General features: G+C 32.2%; 4 protein-coding genes across 9 annotated transcripts; 3 read left to right on the plus strand and 1 right to left on the minus strand.

Moving 5' to 3' along the window:
* Positions 1 to 3,700: 3,700 nt before the first annotated feature.
* Positions 3,701 to 9,521, plus strand: LOC7482078 (uncharacterized). Of its 4 annotated transcripts, none has more exons than XR_002977137.2 (11): positions 3,701 to 4,181; positions 4,741 to 4,827; positions 5,122 to 6,089; positions 6,221 to 6,309; positions 6,437 to 6,540; positions 6,635 to 6,734; positions 7,155 to 7,230; positions 7,339 to 7,453; positions 7,567 to 8,098; positions 8,256 to 8,871; positions 9,161 to 9,521. XR_002977137.2 is itself a non-coding variant. In XM_024582759.2 (11 exons), exons 1-11 carry the CDS (start codon positions 3,914 to 3,916, stop codon positions 8,815 to 8,817), a joined length of 2,139 nt encoding a protein of 712 aa, XP_024438527.1. In that variant the 5' UTR covers positions 3,702 to 3,913; the 3' UTR covers positions 8,818 to 9,028. The 4 variants fall into 4 exon arrangements, 3 of the variants coding, with proteins under 3 accessions (XP_024438525.1, XP_024438527.1, XP_024438526.1); XM_024582759.2 differs by lacking the exon at positions 9,161 to 9,521 and having other exon boundaries at positions 3,702 to 4,181; positions 5,122 to 5,229; positions 5,992 to 6,089; positions 8,256 to 9,028; XM_024582757.2 differs by lacking the exon at positions 9,161 to 9,521 and having other exon boundaries at positions 8,256 to 9,028.
* A 3,886-nt stretch (positions 9,522 to 13,407) lies between these two features.
* Positions 13,408 to 15,129, minus strand: LOC7484377 (60S ribosomal protein L36-2). Its single transcript, XM_002318178.4, has 4 exons — positions 14,969 to 15,129; positions 14,268 to 14,371; positions 13,774 to 13,973; positions 13,408 to 13,636 (listed from the first exon to the last, which is right to left on the minus strand). The coding sequence occupies exons 2-4, from the start codon at positions 14,367 to 14,369 to the stop codon at positions 13,606 to 13,608; spliced, it is 333 nt and encodes a 110-aa protein (XP_002318214.1). The 5' UTR covers positions 14,370 to 14,371; positions 14,969 to 15,129; the 3' UTR covers positions 13,408 to 13,605.
* A 3,236-nt stretch (positions 15,130 to 18,365) lies between these two features.
* Positions 18,366 to 22,950, plus strand: LOC7484376 (uncharacterized). Its single transcript, XM_024582366.2, has 5 exons — positions 18,366 to 20,088; positions 20,962 to 21,020; positions 21,362 to 21,490; positions 21,774 to 21,909; positions 22,430 to 22,950. Exons 1-5 carry the CDS (start codon positions 19,384 to 19,386, stop codon positions 22,760 to 22,762), a joined length of 1,362 nt encoding a protein of 453 aa, XP_024438134.1. The 5' UTR covers positions 18,366 to 19,383; the 3' UTR covers positions 22,763 to 22,950.
* An 814-nt stretch (positions 22,951 to 23,764) lies between these two features.
* On the plus strand, positions 23,765 to 26,563 carry LOC7482077 (probable prolyl 4-hydroxylase 12). Of its 3 annotated transcripts, none has more exons than XM_024582368.2 (7): positions 23,765 to 23,936; positions 24,331 to 24,450; positions 24,716 to 24,773; positions 24,870 to 24,965; positions 25,624 to 25,681; positions 25,796 to 25,968; positions 26,058 to 26,563. In XM_024582368.2, the coding sequence occupies exons 1-7, from the start codon at positions 23,860 to 23,862 to the stop codon at positions 26,400 to 26,402; spliced, it is 927 nt and encodes a 308-aa protein (XP_024438136.2). In that variant the 5' UTR covers positions 23,765 to 23,859; the 3' UTR covers positions 26,403 to 26,563. The 3 variants fall into 3 exon arrangements, with proteins under 3 accessions (XP_024438136.2, XP_002318810.3, XP_024438135.2); XM_002318774.4 differs by having other exon boundaries at positions 23,767 to 23,936; positions 24,864 to 24,965; XM_024582367.2 differs by having other exon boundaries at positions 23,767 to 23,936; positions 24,334 to 24,450; positions 24,864 to 24,965.
* Positions 26,564 to 27,496: the final 933 nt, after the last annotated feature.

Below are 27,496 nucleotides of genomic sequence, written 5' to 3' on the forward strand. Positions count from 1 at the left end.
AAATAAAAATATCCAGATAATGATAAAGTTACCAATAACTCGTAATTCGAGATATAAAATTAGAATAATTCTATAAAAAAACGAAAACAAAATCACAAAATTCAAGGTCTAGTGATAAATTTTAACCTTATTTTTTTTATTTTGACTTTTTTTACCTTAACAAGTTTTTAAAATTGATATTTTTTTATGATTTCATCCTTCAACATTAAATTGAACTTCTTGATTGAGTTCAGATCTAAGATTTAATGCGATATGAATTTGAGAGATTAACCCAGGTGTAGAATATTTATTCGGATTCATTTTTGTACTTTTAAAAAAAAAAAACTCATGTTTTTCCAGTTTCATTCTCCATAACTTGATTTAATTGGAGATTGGACTTCGTTATTTTTTTATTTGCTTTCTATTTAAACTTTCACTAATTTTGAAAATGATCCGGATTTTCTCAGGTCTTTTTATTTTTTATTCTTTGCTAGATTTAGTTTTTTTAAAAGAATCTTTTTTAATTAAATTAAATGAGTTGTTCAATATTAATTTTAAAAAATGTATCATCTAATATGTCATCATCTATATTTTTTTAAGTTCATAAAAAATTTATCTTAGCCACATTGTAGCGGGGGCCAAAAATTTATTTGTTTTATTTTTATTTTTTTAATCTCGTATTTTTTTAATTTTATCTTCCAACATTTAGTTTAATTAAAAATGAAGATTTATTTTTTTTTGTTTTCTATAGTATTTTCATTAATTTTGAAAAAGAGGATATCCACATAAAAAAAAACAGTTTATTTAGTATAGAAATAATGCTATTAGCTATATAACCAAACATTATACACGTGGCATTCTCTGCATGCAGAACCTATTTGGTGTGAGAAAAGTATCGTATATTTGTTTTTATTTAATGTGGATTATAATAATAAATTAAAGTTTTTTCACTTCATTAGAAAAACCAATAAACTAGTCTTAAAGGATAAACGAAGCTTTTCACGAGTCCATTTATAATTTTAGAATTATTTGGGTATAGCTTCGTCTTTTTATGATTTTTTACATAATTAAATTATTGTTTTTTTGCATTGACAAGTTTTTTAATTAGATTTTTTTTATTTTATCCTTCAATATTAAATTAAGTTTCTTAATTAATTTCGAGTTTAAAATTTAAAAGATTGCGAATTTAAGAGTCTAAATCAAATTTGAAAAATTCGTCTAATTTTATTTTATTTTTTTAATTTTTTAATTTAATTATTTAGCACCTGATTTGATTGTAAATTGAACTCCATAATTTATCTATTTTTTTATAGTATTTTTCATTGATTTTAAAAATTACATGGGCTATCCTAGTTCTTTTTATTTGTTATTTTTTTTTATATTCATCTTATTGTTAAATATTTTTTAAATTAAATTAAATTAATTGCTTAATATTTATTTTTAAAAAATATTATCTAGTATATCAACATCTCCATTTGTTTTTTACATTTCTCTAATGGTTAGAGAAAAATATATGGCTTGGGACATAGCATGAGTAAAAAAAAAATTTGTTTTATTTTTATATTTTAAGATCATGTTTTTTCAGTTTCATCCCTCAATATTTTATTTATTTGAAGATTGGACTCCATAATTATTTTTTTGGCTTTCTATATGATTTTTTACTAATTTTGAAAATGATTCGGGTTATTTTGAGTTTTTTAACTTTTTATTCTTTGCTAATTTATTTAATTATATTATTAAATTAACCCGGTTTAATGGATTCAAACAAGTCAATGACCCGAGTCTTGATTTTTTTTTATTTTTTTAAACATTGGCATTGCCTGAACATCCTTTTTTTATGTTAAAACCAATTTGGTCTGGGTCCTGGCATAGTAGGGGCAATTGATCTAGGTTTGCTCGAATCATATTTTTTTGTCGTTATTTTTAATTGAGTTTTTTTTTCATTTTAGGCCTTGAATATTTGGTTAATTAGAATTGAGCTTCCTAGCTTGTTTTTTATTTGGATTCTATGATCACGGGTTCATGCCCTCGATCAAGGGTTTCAAGGGTTAAACATGGTTGACCGGGGTTAATTCAGTGTCGTTGTTTCAATATTTTTTTAAAGAAAAATATCATTTAATATAGCACCACTTCAATATTTTTAAAGTGTTTCGTCCATTATACATCAAATTCTTGACTTCCTAACATTTTTATATCTTTTTTAAGATTATAAAAAAATGATTCGACCACTAATGTAGCAGGGATAAAAAAAACTAGTTAATATAATATAAAGTGTAAATAAAAATCATTTTTGCTTCAATAATAATAATAATAATTGCATATGCTAAACACTTTTACTCATTGTACTACTATAAATTATCTTATTATCATATGAGTTCATTTACCATTTCGTAATCTAGATATTAACTATAGACTAACTATTGATTTGTTACTTATTTATTAACTACTATATGAAAATGGCGGTGAAAACATTTTTCATTACATCATTGTTCACACAAAAACAAATCATTATGATTTGCTATAATAATTTTTTTTGTCCATTTTTTTTCAATTACACCTTTATATATCCCAATTAATAGCAAGTTAAAGCAATTTATTGAGCAATGACAAGATTCAAATATAGAGGACTAGAGTAAAAAAGACAATAAATAAGGGTGGTCGTTTCAAATTTTGGGTGAAACATTCATCTTGGTCCTTAAACTTTTCAAGTTATAAGCTTTTAGTCTCTCATAATTTATATAATTTAATTTTGATTCCAAACTTTATTTTTCTTATTTTTTTTATCTATAGTTTGAAAGGATATAGATAAAATAACTAGATTCTAATGGTAGAAAGAAAAAAAATATCAGTTGACATTGATATCGGCCATGTAAAAGGTAATTTTAGTGTTATTTGATCTCATTCAATGATAGGAGCTTATCTTGTGTGTTATTTTTTTAAAATATGCATGAGATGATGAATTTAAACTCAGGAAGAATTTTGATTTTCATGTTGATTTTGGATTTTTAGACCTGTTTTTGGGTTGTTTGAGGTTATAAATATATATTTTAATTGTTTATGGTGTTTTTAGATAAATTTAGGTGAAAAAATGGTTGAAAATGTGGTTTTTGAATGTGAAAATGGATTGTTTGACATGTTTTTCAAAGAATTAAAGGGGTATAAAAAAATAAAAATAAAAAGGTCTAAATACGTGAGCTATTCTAAGCCCACTTGCCTAAACCTTTTTTTTTTAAGGCTCAGGTTCGTTGGGGGCAACCATGCCGCCTGAGCACCTAATTTTTTTCTTTATTTTTTAATTTTTAATTTGATTACTCATAATCAAATTTTTATTTATTTTTCTTACTTAATTTTATCTTCTAATATTTTATTAATTTTTAATTACAGTTTGGTATTTTTAGATATATCATGATTTCAAACAAATATTTTAATATTTAGATAGTTTTTAATTTAATAAAAATTTATTTTAAATAAAAAATTATTAAAAGAAAATATAAAATCTAAATAATTCCATCACGAGGTTGACTGATTAATTTTACATGGCTAGAAATCATGCATAATTTTTTTTGATTGGGTAAATAATTAATTAATTATTTAATTAAAAATATAAATATTTTATTTTAATTTATAATTGAGATTTTTATATAAAAAAATCCAAAAAAATGCGGTTTTTTATTAGAAAAAACAAAAAATTATTCGATCCGCAGTGTTATAGCTAGTAAACTTCAATGGGATTATCCCATGACAGATTGCACGCTCTTGTCTCCTCGTTTTCACCATAGTCTACTCCGAAACCTCTCTCTCTGTCTCTTCATTTTGTTCTCCAACAACCAAACAACACAAAAGCCTCTTTCAAATTCAATCTCAATTCACCTCTCTCGTATCCCCATTTTCTAATTTTCACTCCATAATTTCATAATTAAACCCAAACCCAGATATGGTATCAGCAATGGCTGCCACGTGTTCTCCGACCTCTCTCCAGCTTCGATTAGCCTTCAACTCCCATAACTGTAGACGATCACCTGCAACACTCACACGGGCTTGTGTGAGGAAGAAGAAGAGTGATAGTAACCTTCGCTTTCTCTTGCTGTCTCAAAATGAACCGCGACGTAATGGGAGTTCGTGGGTCGTGTCGAGTTCGTGGACTGATTCGGATAATGGGAGTGATGAGTCTATTGAGAATCAGAGAAAGAAATGGTTTGGAGGTAAAGATGTGCAAAGTTTGATTTTTGGCCTTTTGTTTTGTTAATTTTGAGAAACAAATGATGGGTTTTATTTTTCTAAGCTTGTAATGCAAAATGTAGCTCTCTAGAGTGGGTTAAAGTTAGCCCATTTGGCAAAGTTCGTGTTTTTTTTCTTACTTAGAATATGCAATTGTCTATGTTTAACTGCAAATGAGAAAATTTGGCATAAAGGGAGGCAAAATGTTTCATTTTTGTTGTTGTTTTTGTGGTAGTTCTGGGTAATAAATTATGAACATGAGGGTTTTTTTTTATATTCAAATGTGAAATGTAGTAGCTCTTTCAAGGGTGTTAATTTCAGGGTGTGAGGAAAAGTTTCTTAATAGTAATCATATTAGTGAATGGTATTGTGTAAACGCAAACAAAGTTATTATCTTTGTTGCTGTTGATACTTGCTTTGTATATGAACTCTTTTGTTGGATTATTATTGTTGCATTTTCGTGTGAAAGTGAGAATGGTTTTAAAGGTTTCATTTGTGCCTTTTTAATGGACTAATTACACTTTGGAAGTAGTTTGCTTTCAGGCATGGTTGGAGCTGGAGTAGCTGGGGTCATCCTATTTGCGGGGCTTACCTTTGCAGCATTGTCTTTAAGCAAGCGGAGCACTTCCAGTAAGTGGCTGCCTGTATTCTTAGAAGAATTTAAATGACCAGTGCTGATTAAAAAAAATATGAAAACTTTATATCATCAGATGTTATTTTTCCTGCTAAAAAAATGAAATGAAAGAAAGAACAGATTTCCAATTGTATGCTATCACAATCTTCTGGCTACTGTTGCCTAATCTTTGATCTGAATGTCATGTGCTTAATAAACAAATGGGCTTCACTAGAATGTATGCATCTCTTGAATTTCTCTTCTCCTTGGTGTTCAACCAATCCAATGCTTAATTATAATGTTACATACAGGACCAAAACAAGAGATGGAACCATTCACAACTCAGCAGGAAGTTTCATTGGTCTCTGACAAGGAGGATGATAAAGTTGAGGAGAGTGAAAGCAAGGAAAGCAAGAAAGGTATAGAAACGGATCTTTCTTCATCTCCAGAACTTAATGAAGCACCCAGTGAAAATAAACTTGGTGACAATAAGGAGACCTCTGTAGACAGTGTTGATTATGCTACTAGGGTCAGTGATACTGTTGATAATGAGCCTGTTCAAGAAAATTTGCAATATGAATCAAATTTTGATGACAAATCTGTTACTCCTGAAACAACAACCAGCTCAGAGAATTTGCCCAGTTCTGATATTAGTGCAAGTTCCTCTATATCAACCTTTGAAATAGAACAAAACCCTGTTAATGTAGAACCTAGCAATGTGCCAGATATAACAAATCTTAACACGGACCACCAGAGTGAATCGCCTGCCTCAAAGATAGATGAGAATTATGACTCATCGTTGAATTCTTCTAATTCCATCATTTGTGAACCCAGTGATCCTGTGGGTGTGAAAATTTCAGAGAGTTCACCCATGGATACAAGTTCAGAACCTCAAATTGTCCCCCAAGATGATATGGAGACTGTAGCCTCATTTTTAACCAAAGAAAATCTTGATCTGAGCAATACAACCCAGGATTCAGCTGAGAGAAATAGTTCCCTGGAAGTGAATCACTTAGATGAAAGAGATTCCTCAGAAACAATTTCCGAGTCAGCTTCAGTCGACCCATTTGCAAACACAGACGTCATTATTGCTAATAATGAGATGAAGGAAAGCAAACCATTTTTTGAACCACCAACTCCTGAAATTTCCTTCTCAGCTGGTATACCTGCTCCATCTGCAGTTTCTGCAGCCTTGCAGGTGCTTCCTGGAAAGGTTCTAGTTCCTGCAGTTGTTGATCAGGTTCAGGGGCAGGTATTAGCTGCACTGCAAGTTTTGAAGGTACTTCCTTGCTATTGTTTTTGCTTCTCATTATTTTAGAGGATGGTGAGGCAATCAGCGTGTATAACCTGTATAGATAAATGAGGACAACCAGTTTGAAATTTCTTTTTTTTCTTTTTTTGCAATTACAGGTTATTGAGGCGGATATTCAATCCAGTGATCTATGTACCCGGCGTGAATTTGCTCGTTGGTTAGTGACTGCTAGCAGTGCTCTTTCAAGGTATGCATCTTTCTTGTTAGTATTGCTTGTCTAGCACTGAGCTTGAGGATGAGCACCCAACTAGCAGTGCAAAGTGTTTATCAGAAGCTCAGAATACATGTTTTGACTGCCTTCTAATTGCTTGAAGGAGCACGGTGTCAAAAGTATATCCTGCAATGTACATAGAGAATTTTACTGAACTTGCATTTGATGATATCACGCCTGATGACCCTGATTTTTCATCCATTCAAGGTTTAAACTTCATTTCTGATCTTCATTTGAAATTTTAGTAACAAGGCTTTATTCCACTGCATTATAGTTGTTAACCGAGTTGTATCTTTTTCAGGCTTAGCTGAAGCAGGACTTATCTCAAGCAAGCTTTCAAGTGGTGGTTTGCTTTCTTCTTCAGTTGAAAACCAAGGTCCATTTTACTTTGCTGCTGAAAGGTGATAGCAGTTTTACCCTGCAATATCAACTGTGTTGATTCTGATACCCTGTTAAATTGTTAATGAATAGAGTATTCTTTTCACAGTTAGAATGGTTTTTGTCCTTTGTAGAATTAGCGCACCTATGTGCTTACCCTCTTAAATTGTATTTTATTAGTATTGATGCAACGTATATGAAGATGCTACCTATCCCTGGCATTATGGTGTTGTGCAAGAGACCGCAGTGCAAAATTTTTCCTCTGGCTACCTTGTCATGCATTATGTACCATATCATTCTGATAATTTACCATGGAAAATCTTTCTCTATATTCTTCTTTTGGGATCTTTCTGTCTTCTATTTCAAATATGTGGTTCAATATTACCATTTTCAATATTATGATTTCTCATTGTTGTTGTAATTATCAAGTTTTACCATTGCAGCCCTTTGTCACGCCAGGATCTTGTCAGTTGGAAGATGGCCCTTGAGAAAAGACAATTTCCAGAAGCTGATAAAAAGGTTGGAACCTTTTTTTTCTTATTCTGTCTCTTTTGCTACTCTGTCAATACATAGTCAAAGTTTTAACGGTAAGTTTTGCGTTCATCTTCACTTTGCAATCATTTACAGATGCTGTACAAAGTTTCTGGGTTCAGAGATATTGACAAGTTAAACCCGGATGCATGGCCTGCTCTTGTGGCTGACTTGTCTGCAGGAGATCAAGGAATTATATCACTTGCATTTGGTGAGTCATGTTAGCCTCATGTTAGCCTATGATCATAGTTTATTAATTTTCTGTTAAGTTGGATAATTGAGATGCCTCAACGCACCAACCCTCACCTTTGTGTCTTCCAAAAGGTTGCACGAGATTGTTCCAGCCAGATAAACCTGTCACAAAGGCCCAAGCTGCTGTTGCTCTTGCAACTGGTGAGGCTTCTGACATAGTTAGTGAGGAGCTTGCACGTATTGAAGCAGAAGCTGTGGCAGAAAATGTCGTTTCTGCCCACAATGCTTTAGTAGCTCAAGTTGAACAGGATGTAAATGCAAGTTTTGAGAAGGAGCTTTCCATTGAGAGGGAAAAGATTAATGCTATAGAGAAAATGGCTGAAGAGGCAAGGTGCGAATTAGAAACATTAAGAGCTGAGAGAGAGAAGGATGATATTGCCTTGATGAAGGAGCGTGCTGCTATTGAATCTGAAATGGAAGTTCTTTCAAAGTTAAGGCGTGAATTGGAGGAGCAATTGCAAAGCCTTTTGAGCAACAAGGTGGAGATATCATATGAAAAGGAAAGGATTAGCAAACTTCAAAAAGAAGCAGAGAGTGAAAAGCAGGAGATCTCTAGATTACAGTATGACCTAGAGGTTGAGCGGAAAGCCTTGTCAATGGCCAGGTAAGAAAGTAATAATTGTCTTTGGCATGATTCACCGATATAAACCTGCAATGGAGTTATCATGTTGTCATCAACTTATGTAATGGATAGCTAAAACCATACTATAACTAATTACAGCCTTCATTTTTTTTATTTTTTATTTTTTATTATCATTCAGGGCATGGGCTGAAGACGAGGCAAAAAGAGCAAGAGAGCAGGCAAAAGCCCTTGAAGAGGCTAGATATCGGTGGGAGAAGCATGGCATCAAGGTGGTGGTTGACAGTGATCTTAATGAAGAGAGTTCTACTGGAGTTACATGGCTGACTGCTGGAAAGCAAGTCTCTTCTGTTGAAGGAACTGTTAACAGGGCTGAGAACTTGGTGGACAGGCTCAAGCTAATGGCAGATGACATTAGAGGGAAATCTCGAGTAGTACTTGATAAAATCATTCAGAAAATACTGGTCTTAATCTCAGTTCTGAAGGAGTGGATTGCAGAGGCATGTGCGAGGACCAAAGAACTTAAAGAAGCCACCATCTCAAAGACATGGGCATCAATACACGAGTTGCAGCAGAACACAACTGAATTTAGTTCTGCCATCAAGGAGAAGACGATAGGATCAATGCAAGAGTTGAAGCAGCACACTGCAGAATTTGGTTCAGCTGTCAAGGAAGGCACAAAGCGGGTGACAGAAGATTGCAGGGAAGGAGTGGAGAAACTGACGCAGAAGTTCAAATCCTGAATGCTCCCCCAGACTCCCTGTCCCTTCCCACTGTACCAGTAATAAATTTTGCAGGTAACTTTTACCGAGAAATTAGTGATGTAATAATATTCATTGTATCAACTTACATAATCTTCACCCTCATTTGGAAAATGTTTAATGGGTGTAGACACAAATTATCATCTCAACCCGTGAAATGGAAATGATTTCTGCTCCGTGAGATTTGTGTGGATATCCATTCTTTGAATTTGGAGAATTGCATGGGTATCAGTCTTCTGATTATACTGCTAACCATTACATGAACAGCGATGTGCCCATTTCCTTACTGCCAAGACTCCTTACCTATTCATGTTCAATCATGCAGGTTTCACTTCTAATCAAGAATTCCGCTATGACTTTTGCCAAGATTCTATGGTTCATCACTATTCTCGAACCCCAAAATGCAAGATTGATAGCTTAAACGCATGCATCTCTCAAATGTTTGTGCAGCTGGAAACCTACCCGTGCCAGGTCTAGATAGTGTTTGATATGCTTAGATAATTGTTTGATATGCTAGATAGTATTAATTAGATTGGACTTAACTAGAGTTGGACTAGACAAATAACTTTTTTGTCTTGTGTTTAGGATGCATTGGACTAATTTGGACTGGACAATCTTGTGTTTAGAATGCATTGTACTGGATTGAACAATTAAGTAAAAAACCAAAATGATTAGGTTTTCAACTATAGCATTGTTCATTCTCTTACATTTTACTATAGGTCTACAATTCAATTTTTTTTAAAAAAATTGATTCTCAAACCTTTTTTTTTTGCGATTGCATCCTCTTTAAGCCAAATTCAAGGGCAATTAAATCAAATTTGTTGACTAAAGATAAAATTAAAAGATTAGAAACTAAGTAGAAAAAGCGCTACTAATGGATGATGGTTTCAAAATTCACACAAAAAGTTTAATTTGATCCTCACACTTTTAAAACTATAAATATTTGGTACCTCAATATTTTTTTCAATTCAATTTTGGTGTAAAAGTTTATTTTTATTATTTTTTTTAGTCCTTAGTTTGAGAGAGGAGAGAGAGAAATTGCTGAATTTTAATGTAGAGAGAGAAAGATGTTGTTGATGCCGATTTTGGCCACCAAAATTGTTGATCTTTATGTCAAATGGTTTCATTTGATAAGAGAAATTCATATTAAGTGATTATTTACCTTGAAAGTTCCTAAAAAACAAATATGAGCTCGGGAATATTTTTTGTTTCGGGTTGATTTCAGGTTTTGGGATGGTTTTTTGGGGTTTTTTAGGTCATAGACAGGTTTACCATGATTTCTACAGTGTTTTCTAAGTGTTTTGGATCAAAATGAGTTGAAAATTAAATCTTTAGATCAAAAAACCATTGGCCCTAATTTTCTGGGCAATATCAAACGACATATTGTCTAATTTTTTTTTTTCAAAAAAAAGGCAGATAACAAATGCAAAGAAAAAGAAAAGGGCCCATGCCTGTCTTAGAAGGCTTGCGCGTGAGACCTAATGAAATAGGCCAAGCAGGTTAGCATGGTTTGCCAAATCTAGCAGCGCCTGACTTTTTTCTAAAATAAATTTCAAGTTAATGATTTTTATATGTTTTTTTTTTTGTTTTTTTATTTATATTTCTATAAATACACATTCTTTTTTTTTATAGAGCCTTTTTTAAATGAGTTATTGTTTTTATTCATCTATAAGTTTTTTTTTATCCTTTGTATAGCTTAACTTTATTTTTTAAAATAAAAAAAATATTTATTTTCAAATAATATTTTTAATATATGCAACCTTGCATAATGATTTTTTCCCTTTTATTTTATTCAAGCAATTTAATGTGTATGTTTATTTCTATTATCATTTGATTGAATAAAAATATTATTTTAATTAAAAAATTTAGCAAGCACAACCAGATAAATATCTTTTCTTGCAAAATTAAATATATCTCTTGGTTTTTCTTGTTTTATTTTTAGTTGTCGTTTATAACTTTTTATTTATTTATTTATTGACACGCATAGTTCTTAATTTATTTGATTACATGTATACATAAACTTTTTTATTTTCATTTATAATTTTTTTAACTACAAAAACATGTTGAAAAAACCTGTGTAAATTGTTTTTGTTAGGATAAAAATATATTTATTTAAAATAATTTTTATAACTGATGCTATTGTTTCGTTCCATATAACAAAGAGACAAAATAGAAATCCAAATGCATTTTGGATATTTGTTAGTAAACTAAAAACATCATACAATAATGGAGCCAATGAAGTGCAATATTGATTATAAAAATAAAAATATTAAGTTATGATTTCATTTAAAATACAAGGTCTAAATTCATATCATACCCATTTAATAATAATTATTATTATTAACATATATTAAAAGACATTACATTTCACTATAGGTTTAGCCTGATTATCTCGGGTTATTTTGTTCTTTTATTTAATGTCATCCTTTAATATTAGGTTGATTGAGAATTATACTTCATAATTTATTTTGATTTGTTCTCTATGATGTTATCTCATCCTCATGACTTGAGTCACGAGTTTAGTTGGTTAACTCGAGTTAACTTAGATGTTTTTTTTGTTTTTTTTTTAATTTATTTTTTTTCAATTTCATCCTTTACCACTGGATTGATTGAGAATTGATCTTTATAATTTGTTTTAATTTTCTTTCTATACGTTTATCCTAGACTCATGATCAAGTTTTCGCATGTTAACCCAGGTTGGCTCGACTTATTTTTCTAATTGAATTTTGTTTTAATTTTGTATCTTTAAATAATATTGATTTTAAAATTTAACGAGAAATAAAGAAAGAAATAAAATGGAGATATGGTGTTTAGAGGGAAAGAAATTGGAAAAGGGAGAGAAAGAGAGACAGAGAGGGAAAGAGGTGAATTAGAAATTCCATATATTTTTTTTTAAAAAATAATCTTATTATTGCCTCCGTCTGGTTGGTTATATTTTATAAGAGGGGTAGTTTATTCATTTAATAAATAACAACATTGCATAGAGAATTGGATAAAATTGTCTCACCTTAAACAAAAATGAGCCTTTAGCAAGGTTTTAGTATTGCTAAAAAATGCACCAAACTTCACAAAAGAAATGTCTTGTCCAGTCCACCATAATAGGTTCCTTGGGTATTGTTTGGTATATTAGACAAATAATCATCTTATTTTATATTTGGTATGCTTTGAACTTTTTTATTTTGTATTTAGTAGATATTAGATGAGACCTAGTCGACCCGAAATATAAATCGGTCCAAATTTATAAAAAAAAAAATAGAAAAAGGATTGATTTGACTTGACCTGGTTATAAACCTATGTCGACTTGCAACCTAGTCGAACTGGAATAAAACACAGGTAAAAAATCTAGATTTTTTTTTATTAGGCCTTACCCCAGGCCGACCCTCGAGCAAGTTTCAAAATTATGATAATAATTACTTTTATTCATACGTTGACATAAGACAACCCGGGTTAATCCTCCTGAACTATGACCTAGGCCTTAACTGAAATCAAACCCTAAGTTAGGTTTTAAAACCATAATAATAACTATTTTTATCATTACGTTGACCCAACTCAGTGGTCAACTTAACATGTGATTGGCTTCAAGTCGATCCTCAAGTTGGGTCTTAAAACTATGATAATAATTATTTGTATCCTTACGTTCACTCGTGTAAATAGTCAACCTAACCAATAAATCAGGTCTTACCCTAAATCTATTTTTAAATCGAGTTTTAAAATTATAATAATTATTATTTTTATTTTTATATTGACCAATATCAATGGTAAACTCAACTCATGGCCCGAGTCTTGTCCTAGGTTAACTCGAGTCGAGTTTTAAAATTATAATGATAATTATTTTTATCTTTTAGATTAACCCAAGTCATTAATCAAGCCAATTTATGACCCAAGTTTTTGACTCCCAATCAAGTTTCAGAATTGTAATAACCATTTATTGAATTCAATAAGCCTTACCTTTGTTAACCCTTAAACCAAGTTTTAAAATTATAATAAAATATTTTATTAGATTTACCCAAATCATAAATCAATTGTAAATCTAATCTATGACACAAACCTTGTCTCAATCAATATCAAGTATTTAAATTATAGTAATTATTTTTATTTTTATATTAATTCCAATGAGTTAACTCATTCATTGAATTAAGCAAGCCTGTTTAAACTTTTTTAATAGGACAAAAATTTCTATACTGATACAAAATTTGATTTTTATATCATCCAAAGATGTACCAAACAACTTCACATAAGAAATTATCATATCCAATCCATCATTTCCAACATAACAAAGTACTCTATAGAACAGAGATGGTCCAAGAACAGCATGAGATGCTATGAAATGCCTCAAGAAACCCTACCAATGTAAAAAAAATACACAAAAGGCACAGGCCAACATGCACTAGCAGAATCCATAGTGGTAAGAAAAGCTATTTGAGAATTTTTGAAAGCGCTAACTATTGATGCAAGCATTAACTTAATTCTTACAAGTGATACGCAAGGAACCAGAAACCAAATCAATGATCTATTCATATACTCTACCTCTCATTGTCCCCATTGAGATTCCGGAAAAAAAACATAAGTTAATTTCCATAATCACCCATTCAAATAGCTGCAATTAATTTAAACACATACACATCATAAACGAGGTACATAACATTTAGTTCTGGATTAAAAAGCAACAAAATTTCCTGAAAATTAAAATAACAAGCTTCCGACCATAGTGTCTCTAAACAACACCGTTCCTCTAACTAGCATCTAATAGCCAGAGACTACAAAATCAAATCACTTTTTCTTCTCACCACCTCCAGCAGCCCTGCAAGAAACATTACCGCGAAAGGCAATAAAAAATCATTAGATAGAATAAAAGATTGGATTTCAAGTACATTTACAGATCTATTAAACACATTGGCTACAGCAACAAAAGGAAAATTGAATATCCAAGAAGCTTACCTCATCTTGCGAAGAACATTGGACATCTCCTCACGCTTCCTCTTAGCTCTCTTGTGTGTCCCAAGCTTTCTCTTAGCAACCTTCAAAGCACGCTTGTCCTTGCCAACCTTGAGGAGCTCAGTGATCCTCTTCTCATAAGGCGCAAAGCCAGCAACTTCCCTGATCAAACTCCTGACGAAGAGAACTCTTTTGCTAGATTTCTGCACTCAACACATGCATGGGGAAGAGACCATATCACAATATCAGCAATTTATTATACAAAAAAATAATAAAGTCGCATTGAGAAAATTGTTAATCTCAAATGGCCTAAAATGTCCAGAGATAAATCCAAGGAAGACCAGTTATATAATCCCTAACAACAAAAAAATCTTAACTTACAAATATGTATTACAAACAATTCAACATGGACAGTCTCCTTTCAAGAGTACAATGTAACTCCAAAACCAGATTAAACAAATTGAACAGTGAAACTTGCATGATATAACGTTACTTACCCCTTTGCGATCAGAAGGACGTGGAGCTAAATCCTTCTTCGTGACTACATGCCCCTTATTCAAACCCACAAAAAGACCCGTATTTGGCTGTTTTGGAGCCATTGCTGAAACAGCAAAGATTAATTCAGCACATAATCAAAACAACATCACAATGTTAAACGAATAAAATTCAAACCACTAAAAATCCAAGTACTGAAGTCACAACGTTAGCTCATTCTACTCCAACTACATTCCAACCTATACAACACAAAACAAAGAGCACCAAGCTTCATAGCACAAATCATAATAATGCATAAACGCGTTCTCAAAACTGTATCCAAAAGAGAGAGAGAAAAAAAAGGACTGACATGAATAACAATGTAACCAACAAACAAGAGATCACAAATATTTACAATCAAATTAGCAAACTAATGGGAAAAAAAATATCGGCTTTATATCAACAAAAAATATATATATATATAATAAATCATGGTGATACGCTTAAAAATGCTTGGAAAATTACAGCTCGAAAGCTACACAAACAGACTAAGCCCTGAGACATGAAAATGATCAGAATAAGGCTGCAGATTGGTGTAAAGATTCCATTTTTTTACAACCTAAAACAAGTTTAATATCAAGAAAGAAAGGCAATTTACAGCTACATGAATAGATAAAGCACAAAAGGGCTCAACGAAAGAAGAGCATAGATTTGGCGACGGTACCTTGGCTCAAATCAGTAGCAGCGGCAAGTATGAGCGGAAGCAGAAAAGCTAGGGTTATTACAGTCTACTGGTTTATATAAGAGAAAGGCAAGGGGTAATTGAGTCTTTTAAGCTTATTAGGGAAAGGGCTTCTCGTTTCCTTTGTAAATGGGCTTAGACAAAAAATAAAATAACTAGCCCAGTTCAGTTGGAAGCTAAAGGGGCAAACTTTAAATGAGTCCCCAATCTAGAGGGGGAATTCAGATTAAGTGTTCAAACTAGTTTGTTTTCTTATCTAGATTAAGTCCTCGATATATCTATTATAGACACACAAAGTTATTAGGAGCCTGTTTGGCTCTGCGGTTGAACCTGCGTTTGATCAAATTTTAAAATTTTTTTTGGCTAAAATTGAGTGCGGTTTGTACTTTTTGGATCGTTTTGATGTGCTGATGTCAAAAATAATTTTTAAAAAATGAAAAAACATCATTGACATGTATTTCGGCACGAAAAGCTATTTGAAAAATAATCACTATCACACTGCCAAACACGCTCTAGAGACTCATGATAGGCGCCCCGCACAAAACCGTTAGGGATTTATGGTGGGGTGGCCCCTACACAAGAAAGTGTTCGTGTTGCTTGAACTTGAGAACGAGTTTTTTTTACTCTGGAAAGACCGATGAAAAAGCTTTTTGAAAAAACAATTATTTTATTTTTTATTTTTTAGTTTAGAAACAAAATTTTATATTTGAAGAAAATAGTTTTCTATTTTTATTTGTTATTCAATATTAATAAAGTTTTCTAGTTCTTTTTTTTATAAATAAAAAATAATCTTCACGGGCCATTCATCACCCGGTTAATACTCTTGTAAAACATCTTCGGGCATTCTATGATAATTATAAACAACAATTATTTAAACACTATACTTTCTCATTGGTTTGAAGGGGATTTTATTGTTATCACATGATTGTGTGATTAGAACTATAATTTTAAACGGGTCAACTTGAAACTCGTTCATTCCACAGGTAGAATCGAGCTATGCTTAAAAAAAAACAAGAAAAGATAAAAGCTCGAGTAACCATGTATGTCTGTCTCGGGAAGTTAGGTTGGCGTTCCCCCGGCCATTGACTACCAACAACTAACAATTTTTATTTTATTTCTTTTCAAAAATATTATTAACTAGAATACTTTTTTTAATCTTTTTTTTTCATTTTTAATACAATCTTTCAATATTAGTTTTATTAAGAATTAAGCTTTATTTTTTTAATTTATTTTTTATGAGGTTGTTATAGTTTCATGACAAAAACCATGAATTTATTGACTTAATTCGGCTGACTAAAGTTTTTTTTTCTTTTCCTAGTTGACTTGTTTTTCTCAATTTTATCATTTAGTATTGGTTTGATTGAAAATTAGGCTTCGTGATTTATTTTGGTTTATTTTTCATGAGGTTATCTCCGTTTCATGACTCGGCTCACGAGTTTGGCAAATTAACCTAGGTTTACTAGTGTTTTTTTTTTTAATCGATTTTTTTTTCTCAATTTCATTTTTTTGATATTAGGTTAATTGAGAATTGAACTTTATAATTTATTTCAATTTATTTCTATTGGGTTATCCCAATCTCATTACCCGAGTCACGAGTTTAATAGGTTGACTTGAGTCATTTTTCTAAGTCATTTTTTTATTAATTTTTTTTTCAATTTCATCCTTCAACATTGAGTTTATTGGAAATTAAGTTTTATAATTTTTTCTTGATTTTTTTTTACGGGGTTATCATGATTTTATAACTCGACATACAAATTGGCAGGCTGACCTAAATCTATCAAATATATTACCTTCTCAGTATCTATAAAAAAAATATTTGATTTTAAATATTTATTTCGAGCCAAACTATATTTTTACTGGTCATCAAAATTATCTTATATTGTTTTTTGACTCGCGAAGATGATTGTGTCACATTAAATCAATCTCCATACAGTTTAATTTTTTGTGTTTACTAGAAAACACACCAGCAACATCTAAATAATTTTTTACATTAATTTTTTTTTATTTCGACCAACATCATAACACATGCCAATGATCAAAGTATATCTAAAAAAAAATGAAAAGCAACAATAAAGATTTTTAATCACAAAGCTTTCTTTTTTCCTTGTTCTTTATGAAACCGATCATATATGTTTCTTTTTTCACAAAGGCAGGGGAAGTTTCCTCCAACTCCCTTGCAAAGAAAACGTGAAATTGGGAGCAATATTTGTCTTAAACCTCACAACAAAACCGTCCAAAAAACCCATGCAAATGTCTCTCATGACACAACAGCGCGAAAGACAGCATCCAAAGTAAACAATCTAACTAAAATATCAAATATATTATCTTATAAATTAACGAATTATTAATTTCTCATGTTGATCTCAAGTTAGAACTGTAAAAAATATCATCTAATCAGAATTCTTAATATTCTTCATCACATTATAATAATTAAATAAATCATAGTCATTGAAATTCAAATTCAAATTTGCTTTTCTTTGAAGTTATGAGATACACAGGATAGTTTGTCAAAGTATATTTTTGTTTTTATTTGTTTCGGCTTGTTTTTTTAAATATTTTTCATATAAAAAAATTAAATTATTGTTTTTTTAAACATTTTTTTAAATAATTTTCACATGTTAATATATAAAAAAATATTTTACATTAAAAATTAATTTTATAGAAATATTGTGGATAGCCTTACCATTAACCATTAATAAGGTGTTTGGCAGTGCGGCCAAAACATTGTTTATTTAAAATTTAATTTTTTTTAGCATTTTTAAATTTATTGATTAAAAATTAAAATTTTAAAAATAAAAAATATTTTAAAATATAATCTCTACATAATATTGAAAAATTATAAAATGCGACTAATATCGGATTGGTTCCCTTTACCATTATTGAAAAGAAAAAAGAAAATTGTCATTAATGATTGAATGTTTCATGTGTCCATGTCCTCCCTACATGAAGAATATGATTGGGAATACGATACAAACCATGTTTTTAAAAAATTTAATTTTTTTGATTAAAATTTAATATATTTTGTATGTTTTAAATCGTTTTAATATGCTGATATCAAAAATAATTTTTTAAAAATAAAAAAACATAATTGGTATGTATTTCGGCACAAAAAGTTATTTGAAAAGCAACCGTAACCACACTGCCAAATACTCTCCTAGTCCTCTTATAAAGTTGATTAATTTTTTTAATTTAAAATTAAGTATTTTTATTTTTGAATTGTTTTAATATACTGAAATTAAAAATAAATATTTTAAAATAAAAAAATATTATTTTATTATATTTTTCTTAAAAAAATACTTTAAAAATCAATCAAAATCACACATACAAACATCCAACTCAGCAACTCCCTTTGCCCATCTTCAAATCTCCCTTTGACTTGCAGTTATAGCAGCAGCAGCAGCCCTTCAAATTTTCTGATAATTAATTCCACTCTATTTAATTTCCTGCCATTTTTAAAATTTTCAATCATTAAAACTCAGCCATACCACTACCACCACCCAGCCTACAGTGTCAAACCCGTTGTACATGTCTAATCTCTCTCATCAAGAAGAAGAAAGCTGTCATTTTCTTGGCAGTGAAAGAAAGCACATGCTTCAAATTCTTTGGATGGAATCTCTTCTGTGGCTTCCATGAATGTTGGCCTCTAAAGTTTTGATCTTTCACCTACTCAGCTAAATTCTGCTCTCGGGTATCTCTGTATCTCTTACTTTTGTCTTGTTTTCTCTTCCTTTAATTTGGTTGGGTATCAAAAGCTTTGACAAAGAACCTTAGCAGTGGAGACCCGGATCAGTTTTTGTTTCAAAAAGTCAACTTCTGGGCTCTCCAATCGCCATTCGTTTGTAAAGTTTCAAGCTCTGGCGAGTGGTGTTTTCAATCCTGTACATATTCTTCATTGATGCTGTCAAATTTCTCTCTTTTACTTGTTTTTTGTATTGTTTTTGACAATTTCCATTGCTGTCACTCTATTCTTATTTGATGTGAGAATTGAGATCTATCCTTTTATACCATTTTGTTATTGGAAGAAAGATTCTGGTGTGTGATTCTGTTTGTACTGTTCATAATACCCTGGATGTTGTTGGCCCATTGAGTTTTTGTGGACTTGGTATTTCTGCTACTCATCCTACTCAGTTTATAGCTTAAATACAATTTAAAACACATTCTCTGGTACTGAAATTCTCACCATTTTCAAACCATTTGAAATCTCTCCTCGCATTTTGAATCAATTTCTAGTACCTAATAAGGAGTCATATTGGTGTCCAATTGAATTCTTTCATCATACAGTGGGGCACATTTTGAATCATCCATCTATTTTGATATTATTTCCCCAGGTTCTTGTCATTTTCCTTCTAAATACATGCCTCTTGATCAATGTTAGTGTGGTTAGACTCTAGGCACCAATGTCAATCTTATGTGGCGTACCTCTCCTTGAGTGTGTGTATTGTCTAGCTTGTGCTCGATGGGCGTGGAAACGATGTCTCCACACTGCAGGTCATGACAGCGAGACTTGGGGTCTTGCAACTGCTGAAGAATTCGAGCCAATTCCTCGCCTTTGCCGCTATATTCTAGCTGTTTATGAAGATGATCTTCGGCACCCTCTTTGGGAACCTCCTGGAGGGTATGGAATAAAGCCAGATTGGTTAATCCTAAGAAGAACATACGAAGATACTCATGGAAGGGCGCCACCATATATATTGTATCTTGATCATGACCATGCTGATATAGTTCTAGCTGTCAGGGGCCTTAATTTGGCAAGGGAGAGTGACTACGCTGTACTTTTGGATAATAAGCTAGGGAAAAGGAAAATTGATGGTGGGTATGTCCACAATGGGCTATTGAAGGCTGCTGGTTGGGTTTTGGACGCGGAATGTGACATTTTGAAGGAATTAGTGGAAAAGTATCCGAATTACACATTGACTTTTACAGGTCATTCTCTGGGGTCAGGTGTAGCAGCAATGCTGGCACTAGTGGTAGTGCTACATCATGATAAATTGGGAAACATTGATAGAAGGAGGATCAGATGCTACGCAGTTGCACCTGCACGATGCATGTCACTTAATTTGGCTGTCAGATATGCAGATGTTATCAATTCTGTAGTGCTTCAGGCAAGTTGTTATTCCAATTCATACATATGAAAAACAATATAAAGATATGCATCTAAAGAAACCTTAACAAAATTTACACATCTTTTTTTTTGATAGAAATAATATAAATCATATCTTGGGACTTCACCTAACAACTTAAGACTTTAGGTGGAAATTGTTATTTGGCATGGTATTAAAGCCTTGATGACCAAGCAATCAGGAGTTCGAATCTTACCATTCACATTAATGGATAAAAATGAAACACAAGATAGTGTGGGTCTGTGCAAGTTTCAAGTTCAAAGGCTTTCATTTGAGGAGATGTGTTAGAGAATAGTATAAATCATATCTTGAGATTTTACGGAACAACTTAAATTCTCAGGTTGAGATGGTTTTTTGGTACCTTTTGCATTGCTAATACCCTTAGTTATCAATATGTAACATTACATTTACCTTTCTTTTTATGAAAAAGGTTCTTTTTACTATAGCTTCTTATTTTCATATCTGATCAATATCATAGAAAATGTTCCTAAATTTTTCATGCTTCAACCTTTAGAAAAATGCTATTCACAGGGTAGCAGTAAATATGGTGTTCCCTTGATTTGAAGCTTGTTTCCTTGTCTTGGGAAAGAGAATGAAATATTTAGTATGTGACAAGGTCATGAACTGTTGCTGCAAGATGACTTTAGTTTTTTTTATTGCAAATAAAGGTTTGAAATGTTTGATTTACTTGTTCACGCACGCATTTCTTTTTAGTTTTGAAAACCATGTAAAGAATCTGTCCATGGGTTGGTGTTAGTACATTGATGCTCATAGATATGCTTACGTCTGTTGGATTTTATCTGAACAACTTCTGATGAAGTTTCTAAATGCCTGTGGATTATTTTACTGGATCAGGATGATTTCTTGCCGCGGACAGCCACGCCCTTGGAAGACATTTTCAAGTCACTTTTCTGGTACAGATCAAGTTCTTTAATTATTAAAGTTTGATCATTGATCGGTCAGAAGGTTATTAAAGTTTTCCTTAATCTTCTTGAAGAAGCTAGACCATATCTGCATTTTCTCTGTTGTGTTCGAGGCACAACAGGAAAAAATTTACTAATGGAAGATTAACAAAAGGGAGGCTTGTAGAACAAAGTGCTTGAACTTATTTTCGACTAAGAATGTAGTTAGGTGATGACATTAATTATTTGATACTCTAAACAACATGAACTTCCCCTTTTCAAAATTTTATTCTATGTGTTGTCCAGTATTATAACAACTCACCGATTCTTCTAGTTTTCCTTTTCTTTTACAGTCTGCCCTGCCTACTATGTTTAAGGTGCATGAGAGATACTTGTATTCCGGATGAGAAAATGATCAAAGATCCGAGGAGACTGTATGCACCTGGCCGCCTATATCACATTGTTGAAAGGAAGCCTTTCAGGTATTTCCTAGGGGTATTAGCTTAGTTATGTCATATGGTTAGCAAAGTGGAGCATATTGCTAGTTTTTACTAAGCATGAATCATATAACTAGTCTAGGTGGGTTAGTGGTCAAGTATTTTTATATCTATCAACAATTGAAATTGGAGTAAAAAAATCTTAGAGTCCATTGTTCACGAGCTTTGTTGCCTTTACCAGTTTATGGTTTCAGTAGATATTCTAGTCAATTTTGGCCGGTAAAGATCTTTGAGTTTTTGACAATTGGACATTCTACGTGGTTTGCAGATTGGGAAGAATCCCCCCTGTTGTGAGGACAGCGGTACCAGTAGATGGGCGGTTTGAGCATATAGTTCTTTCCTGTAATGCTACTTCTGATCATGCAATCATTTGGATAGAGAGAGAAGCCCAGAGGGCTATGGATGTAAGCTTTCAATCTCTTAGTATTAAACTGATCTTTTGTGGACCAGGTTCTCAAACCATTAGTTGCTTTATTTTGCTGGCACGTTGGTTGTTGGGAGGGTCTATTTGCTGCTCTGAAAGTGGCAAACTGTTGTTAATCAGTAAAAGATGCTGAAATTCTGGAGTTTCCAGCACCACCCTCTTCTTCCCCTGCGATTTGTTGCCAGGGTAGGGGATGAATGCTTGAAATTCCATAGCCTATCTTTAGTAGCTTGATCTTCATGTGCATATTTTGTAAGTTCATGCGTGAATTTACAGCAATCCAACCGGAAACAGTATTTTTCCACAACCTTTTGAATTCACTTGCACTCATTCCAGCGCTGACACAAATATATGGGAGTTGGTATGAGTATTTTCTTGCTGATATTTAACTCAGCTTCAGCAGCACCCATCCTATGCCCAAGGTTTCTTAAACTTTGGTTTTAAGAAAATTACTTGCAAGCTTGTATCATGACATGTGCGTCTTGTTCTCCTCGACTTAGATAATGGTAGAGAAAGATCATATCATGGAGATCCCAGCAAAGCAAAGGATGGAGCGGCAGGAGACTTTGGCCCGAGAACACAGTGAGGAGTACAGGGCTGCATTACAAAGGGCTGTTACACTCTCAGTTCCCCATGCGTATTCACCTTCCAAGTATGGAACTTTCGATGAGGTGGAAGAAGGAGAGGATTCGCAAAGATCTAGCGGGGAATCTTCTTTTGGTTCTTCGAAGACAGGCAAGATAAGAGAGAACTGGGATGAATTGATTGAACGTCTTTTTGACAAAGATGTATCTGGTCACATGGCTCTCAAGAAATCACAAAGGGATGGATGATTGATCATGGAGAGGGAGGGGATATGTTTGCTGCAAAAGACATTAAATTGAAATTATATGTCCATTGATTCTTGAGTTAATAAGTAAATGTAGGATTGAAAAAAAGAAAATGAAAAATTTGAGAATTGGATCTATGTTGCGAACATGATACATGGAAGAAATAGATGGCACTGATCCAATATCTCTCACCATGCAGCCGCGGGTAGGAATTCAAGTTTAATTTCCCATCCAAAAAATATGTTTGTGGTATGAATGTGTTTTTGATATCATTAGATTATTTTTCTGTGCTATAAAAAAATATATGAATTTATACATAAAAGAAGTTAATTTTTATTCTTTAAAGTAGAATATGTAATTATATAAATATTTTACTCGCATTGTTTTTTTTTATAAATATTTTTAGAGAATAATCCTCCTTGCTACGTCCAATTTATTTTTATTTTTATAAATATCTCATATAAATACAATTTATTTTATAAAATATAGATAAATTATAATAATATTTTCAATCATTATAAAAAAAAGAAGTTAAAACAACAGTTGAAAATATTAATTACTGTTTATATATATAAAAATAAACCTACAAGACTATATCGCTGTAGTAATATATTTAGATAGAGTGTCATGTACTGTTTTGATATGTTAATATGAATAATATTTTGAATTGTAGTAATATATTTAGATAGAGTGTCATGTATTATTTTGAATTTTGAGTTTTTTTGATATGTTATTATAAAAAATAATTTTTTAAAAATAAAAAAAATATTATTTTAATAAATTTTTAAATAAAAAATATTTTAAAAAGAAATTATTACTATATTTTTAAATATTATTTTAAGAGAGTGTTACTTTTATTTTCAATGGATTTCTGAATATTTTTTATTTTTTTATTTTAAATTATTTTTTTTTTATTTTTAAATAGTGTTGAAATAAATTAAAAAAAATAAAAAATAGTTTTTAATATATATATATATATTAAAAATTTAAATAAAAGAAACAACCCTGACAACACGACTGAGAAAGATTGTATAAAGCAGGGAGCGAGTCTTAAATCAAAATCTTGGCGTTGCATCTCTTTGGAGTTTGATCTCCAATCCATGGCTTCCTTTGTCTACCTTCTTCTCTTCATGGTGCTTACACTTACAACCCAATTCTCCCTCTGTTTCGGAAAGAGGTAAAGAAACTCATCTCCTTTCTCATGTCTTATTTTCCAATGAAGGATCAAGTTTGTTGTTTTAGCGTACTTTCACAATTTAATTTCTCTAATGGAACATCACTTTTTACTTTTTTTTTTTTTTTTAATCTCTGATTTAGTTAGACATCTGAATAATTGTGTTGTTCTTGATCTGGGTTTTTGTTACAACACTTTGTGTGTGGTGGGATTGGGAGCTTCTTGGTGCTTTTTATCTTCTGATCTATAAAGGAACGATCTTTTTCTACAGCTGAATAGATATTGTGTGCATAACCTGATAGGAGATTTGCCTCTTGTGATCTGAGTGATTTTCTTTGATGGTATACTTGTTTTATACAGCAATAACCATGTCTTTCTTTGCAATTTTCTGCTTCAGTAGCCGAAAGGAATTAAGGAACAAGGAGGCCCACCTTGAAACAATGATACAATTTGGAAGCTCAATTCAGACCAACTGGGTAGACCCATCAAGAGTTGTCACGGTCTCTTGGCAACCAAGGTCAGGTACTTTGATTTGATAAAGTTGTTGTAAAGCGTTTGTTTTTTCACAGTGGATAATGCAAGGAGTCATTTTGTTGCTATGGCCCCAATAAAATCTGATATTAGTTAATTGGGAATTGTTGTTGGTTGTGTTAAGTATTAAGGTTTTTAAATTAAGTATGTCTGGCTGAGCATTCGTCTATGAATTATTGCGCAGAATGAATACTGTGGTGCTCAATGGCTCGGTTACTAAAAAATGTATGACTTTCTTTTTCTTGAATTAGGGTGTTCGTGTACAAAGGCTTTTTGACAGACGAGGAATGTGATCATCTTATTTCTTTGGTATGCCCTTGTCTTTTGCTCTTTTAGCCTTTGTTTTATCTATTTATCGTGATGGAAATTATTTGAATTGCTTTTTTTTTTTGTGCTTAGGCACAGGGTACAAAAGAAACTTCTGAGGGAAAGGATGATGATTCAGGGAGAATTGAGAGAAACAGGCTGTTTGCAAGCTCGACTTCTCTTCTAAACATGGATGTAAGCTTCTTTATGATTATATTTTTACAAACATGTGCTTTTAATGCTGCATATTGTTACATTATGGATAATCACCTACTATTAGATTTTTGTTTGCAGATTGTGCTTTGATTTTGTTCTTTCATATTATATTTGGTTCATTTTGATTCGCTGTTTTTCAGAGTTTGTGTGAAGATTTAGTAGATGCTTTCTATCATTGAGTTGAGTATTAATAATCAAGAGGAACTTATTCTTCTATGTCATGAGAAACTGGTTCTTCTGTTAGCCATTTTTGTTTCCTTTTCTTATTTGCTTGTAAATAGTTTGATAATGGTCTTTAGTTTTGTAATTGTCAAATGATGTTTCCAGGAGGACATTCTGATGGTTTGGGTTCAACATCCAACTCGGAGTCTCTGTATTGTAGGCCACTTTATTTCATTTTGATAAAGTAGCTACTAATTTCTTTCACGAGAGGAAAATTTACAATCTTTAGCTGGGAGAGAGCTCTGTGTAAACAGAGACTTACCGATCCGTCACTTTAATATTACTTTAAAAAAAATGGCTGAAGAGCATATGTTGAGATTTGCTCTTAGTCACGCTAGATTTGAAATTGTTATTCTGTTGCAAGACTTATATGACATTTTCACCACTTTGAATACAAACCTTCTTTTCTTTGCAGGATAACATACTTTCAAGGATTGAAGAAAGAGTTTCAGCTTGGACTCTCCTTCCAAAAGGTATGTTTGGTTACCCTGGCTCTTGTCACCATAGAATGGTTGTTCTGTTCCATGAACTGCGTATCTATATGATTTAGTGTTTCATGTTGTTGCATGGCTTATATCGCACTTCAGAGAACAGCAAACCCCTGCAGGTCATGCATTATGGAATTGAAGATGCCAAAAACTACTTTGATTATTTTGGTAACAAATCTGCAATCATTTCAAGCGAGCCTTTGATGGCAACTCTGGTTTTTTATCTCTCTAATGTCACCCAGGGTGGTGAGATATTCTTCCCTAAGTCAGAGGTTGGTGAGAAATCTTCTTTTGGTTCATTCATAAATGGAGGATTTCATTTCAGCACCACTCATTAACACCAGTATTCAACCTGTCACAGGTTAAAAACAAGATTTGGTCTGATTGTACAAAGATTAGTGATTCCCTTCGACCGATTAAAGGGAATGCAATTCTGTTTTTCACAGTGCATCCTAATACATCTCCGGACATGGGTAGCTCCCATTCCAGATGCCCTGTCCTTGAGGGCGAAATGTGGTACGCCACCAAAAAGTTTTATTTAAGAGCCATTAAGGTCTTTTCTGACTCCGAAGGAAGTGAATGCACCGATGAAGATGAAAATTGTCCAAGCTGGGCTGCTCTCGGAGAATGCGAAAAGAACCCTGTGTATATGATTGGTTCCCCCGATTACTTTGGGACATGTAGGAAGAGTTGTAATGCTTGTTGAAAGCCAAAGTCGCAACTCTCTTTTTCCCTTCATTAAACCAAAGAAAGTACTCTACAGTCTCCAGCTGATTATTATTTTTCAGCAGTTTTTAGAAGGTTTAGGTTTTTAATATAGCATTCATTGATTTATTCCATAAAGAAACTCATCGGAGTTAGTATCCACAGTGTTCTTCAATCTCCAAAAGCCAATGGGGCTCGAATCATTCTGTGTACCTGATAGGATTTGACTTCACTGTCGTCAATAAATCAATCATAACTCTGCCGTCATAGAAATGACATCATTTTGTAGTCTGGAACACCTGCTCTTTTAAACTACCACCTAAAGATCATGAAAAGAAACCCTAGAAAAGTTGATCTCTTTTAACGAAGAGATTCAAATGGTCACTTCAAACAGTGACTGTTTTCAGAACAAATTAAGACTATCCTGGTGTCACGAAAGGAGGATATAGAAATGGAGCCATGGAGCAAAAGGTAACCGTAAAAGCCTCTCTCCTAAACAAAAAAAAAAAAAAATTGGAATAAAAAAAGAAGGAAAGAAAAAGGCTTCAAGCTCTCTTTGTTTGAGATTCCAGAGGAGTAGGAGAAGAAGAAGACTTGAAGGCCTCAATTCTGGGAGTAACACTTGACGTAACCCCCTTTATTAAAATCTCAAAAAAGAAAGAAAGTCCCCAACCTATAAGGGTAATCTTAATTAGTCTCTGATGATCTATGGATTCTCAGACAAATCTTTTTGTTAGTTTAAGTTAATAAAATAGCTATGTGTTCATGTAAAAAATCACATGATTTCTCTTTATTTCATTAAAAATCCATGAATTTGATAAAATCTCCCGCTTCAAGAAAATAACGAACATTAACACAGCTCAGGTTAATATATCTCCGTACCTGTGAAGAGGTAACGATCCCCATAAGACTGCGAGGCTAGGGATGAAGTTTAATGATGATGTTGCTAGATAGGGTATGGTAGACTTGATTCAGAATCTATATCTATCACTAGCACGAGTTACTTGTGGAAGAGAAGAAAAGAGAACTCATGGTGCTAGTATATCCTGATTGCTGAAAACTTAGCCACAAAGAGCATGATCAATAGAACAAAAT

Source organism: Populus trichocarpa, chromosome 12, assembly GCF_000002775.5.
Source record: "Populus trichocarpa isolate Nisqually-1 chromosome 12, P.trichocarpa_v4.1, whole genome shotgun sequence".
Classification (NCBI taxonomy): Eukaryota; Viridiplantae; Streptophyta; class Magnoliopsida; order Malpighiales; family Salicaceae; genus Populus; species Populus trichocarpa.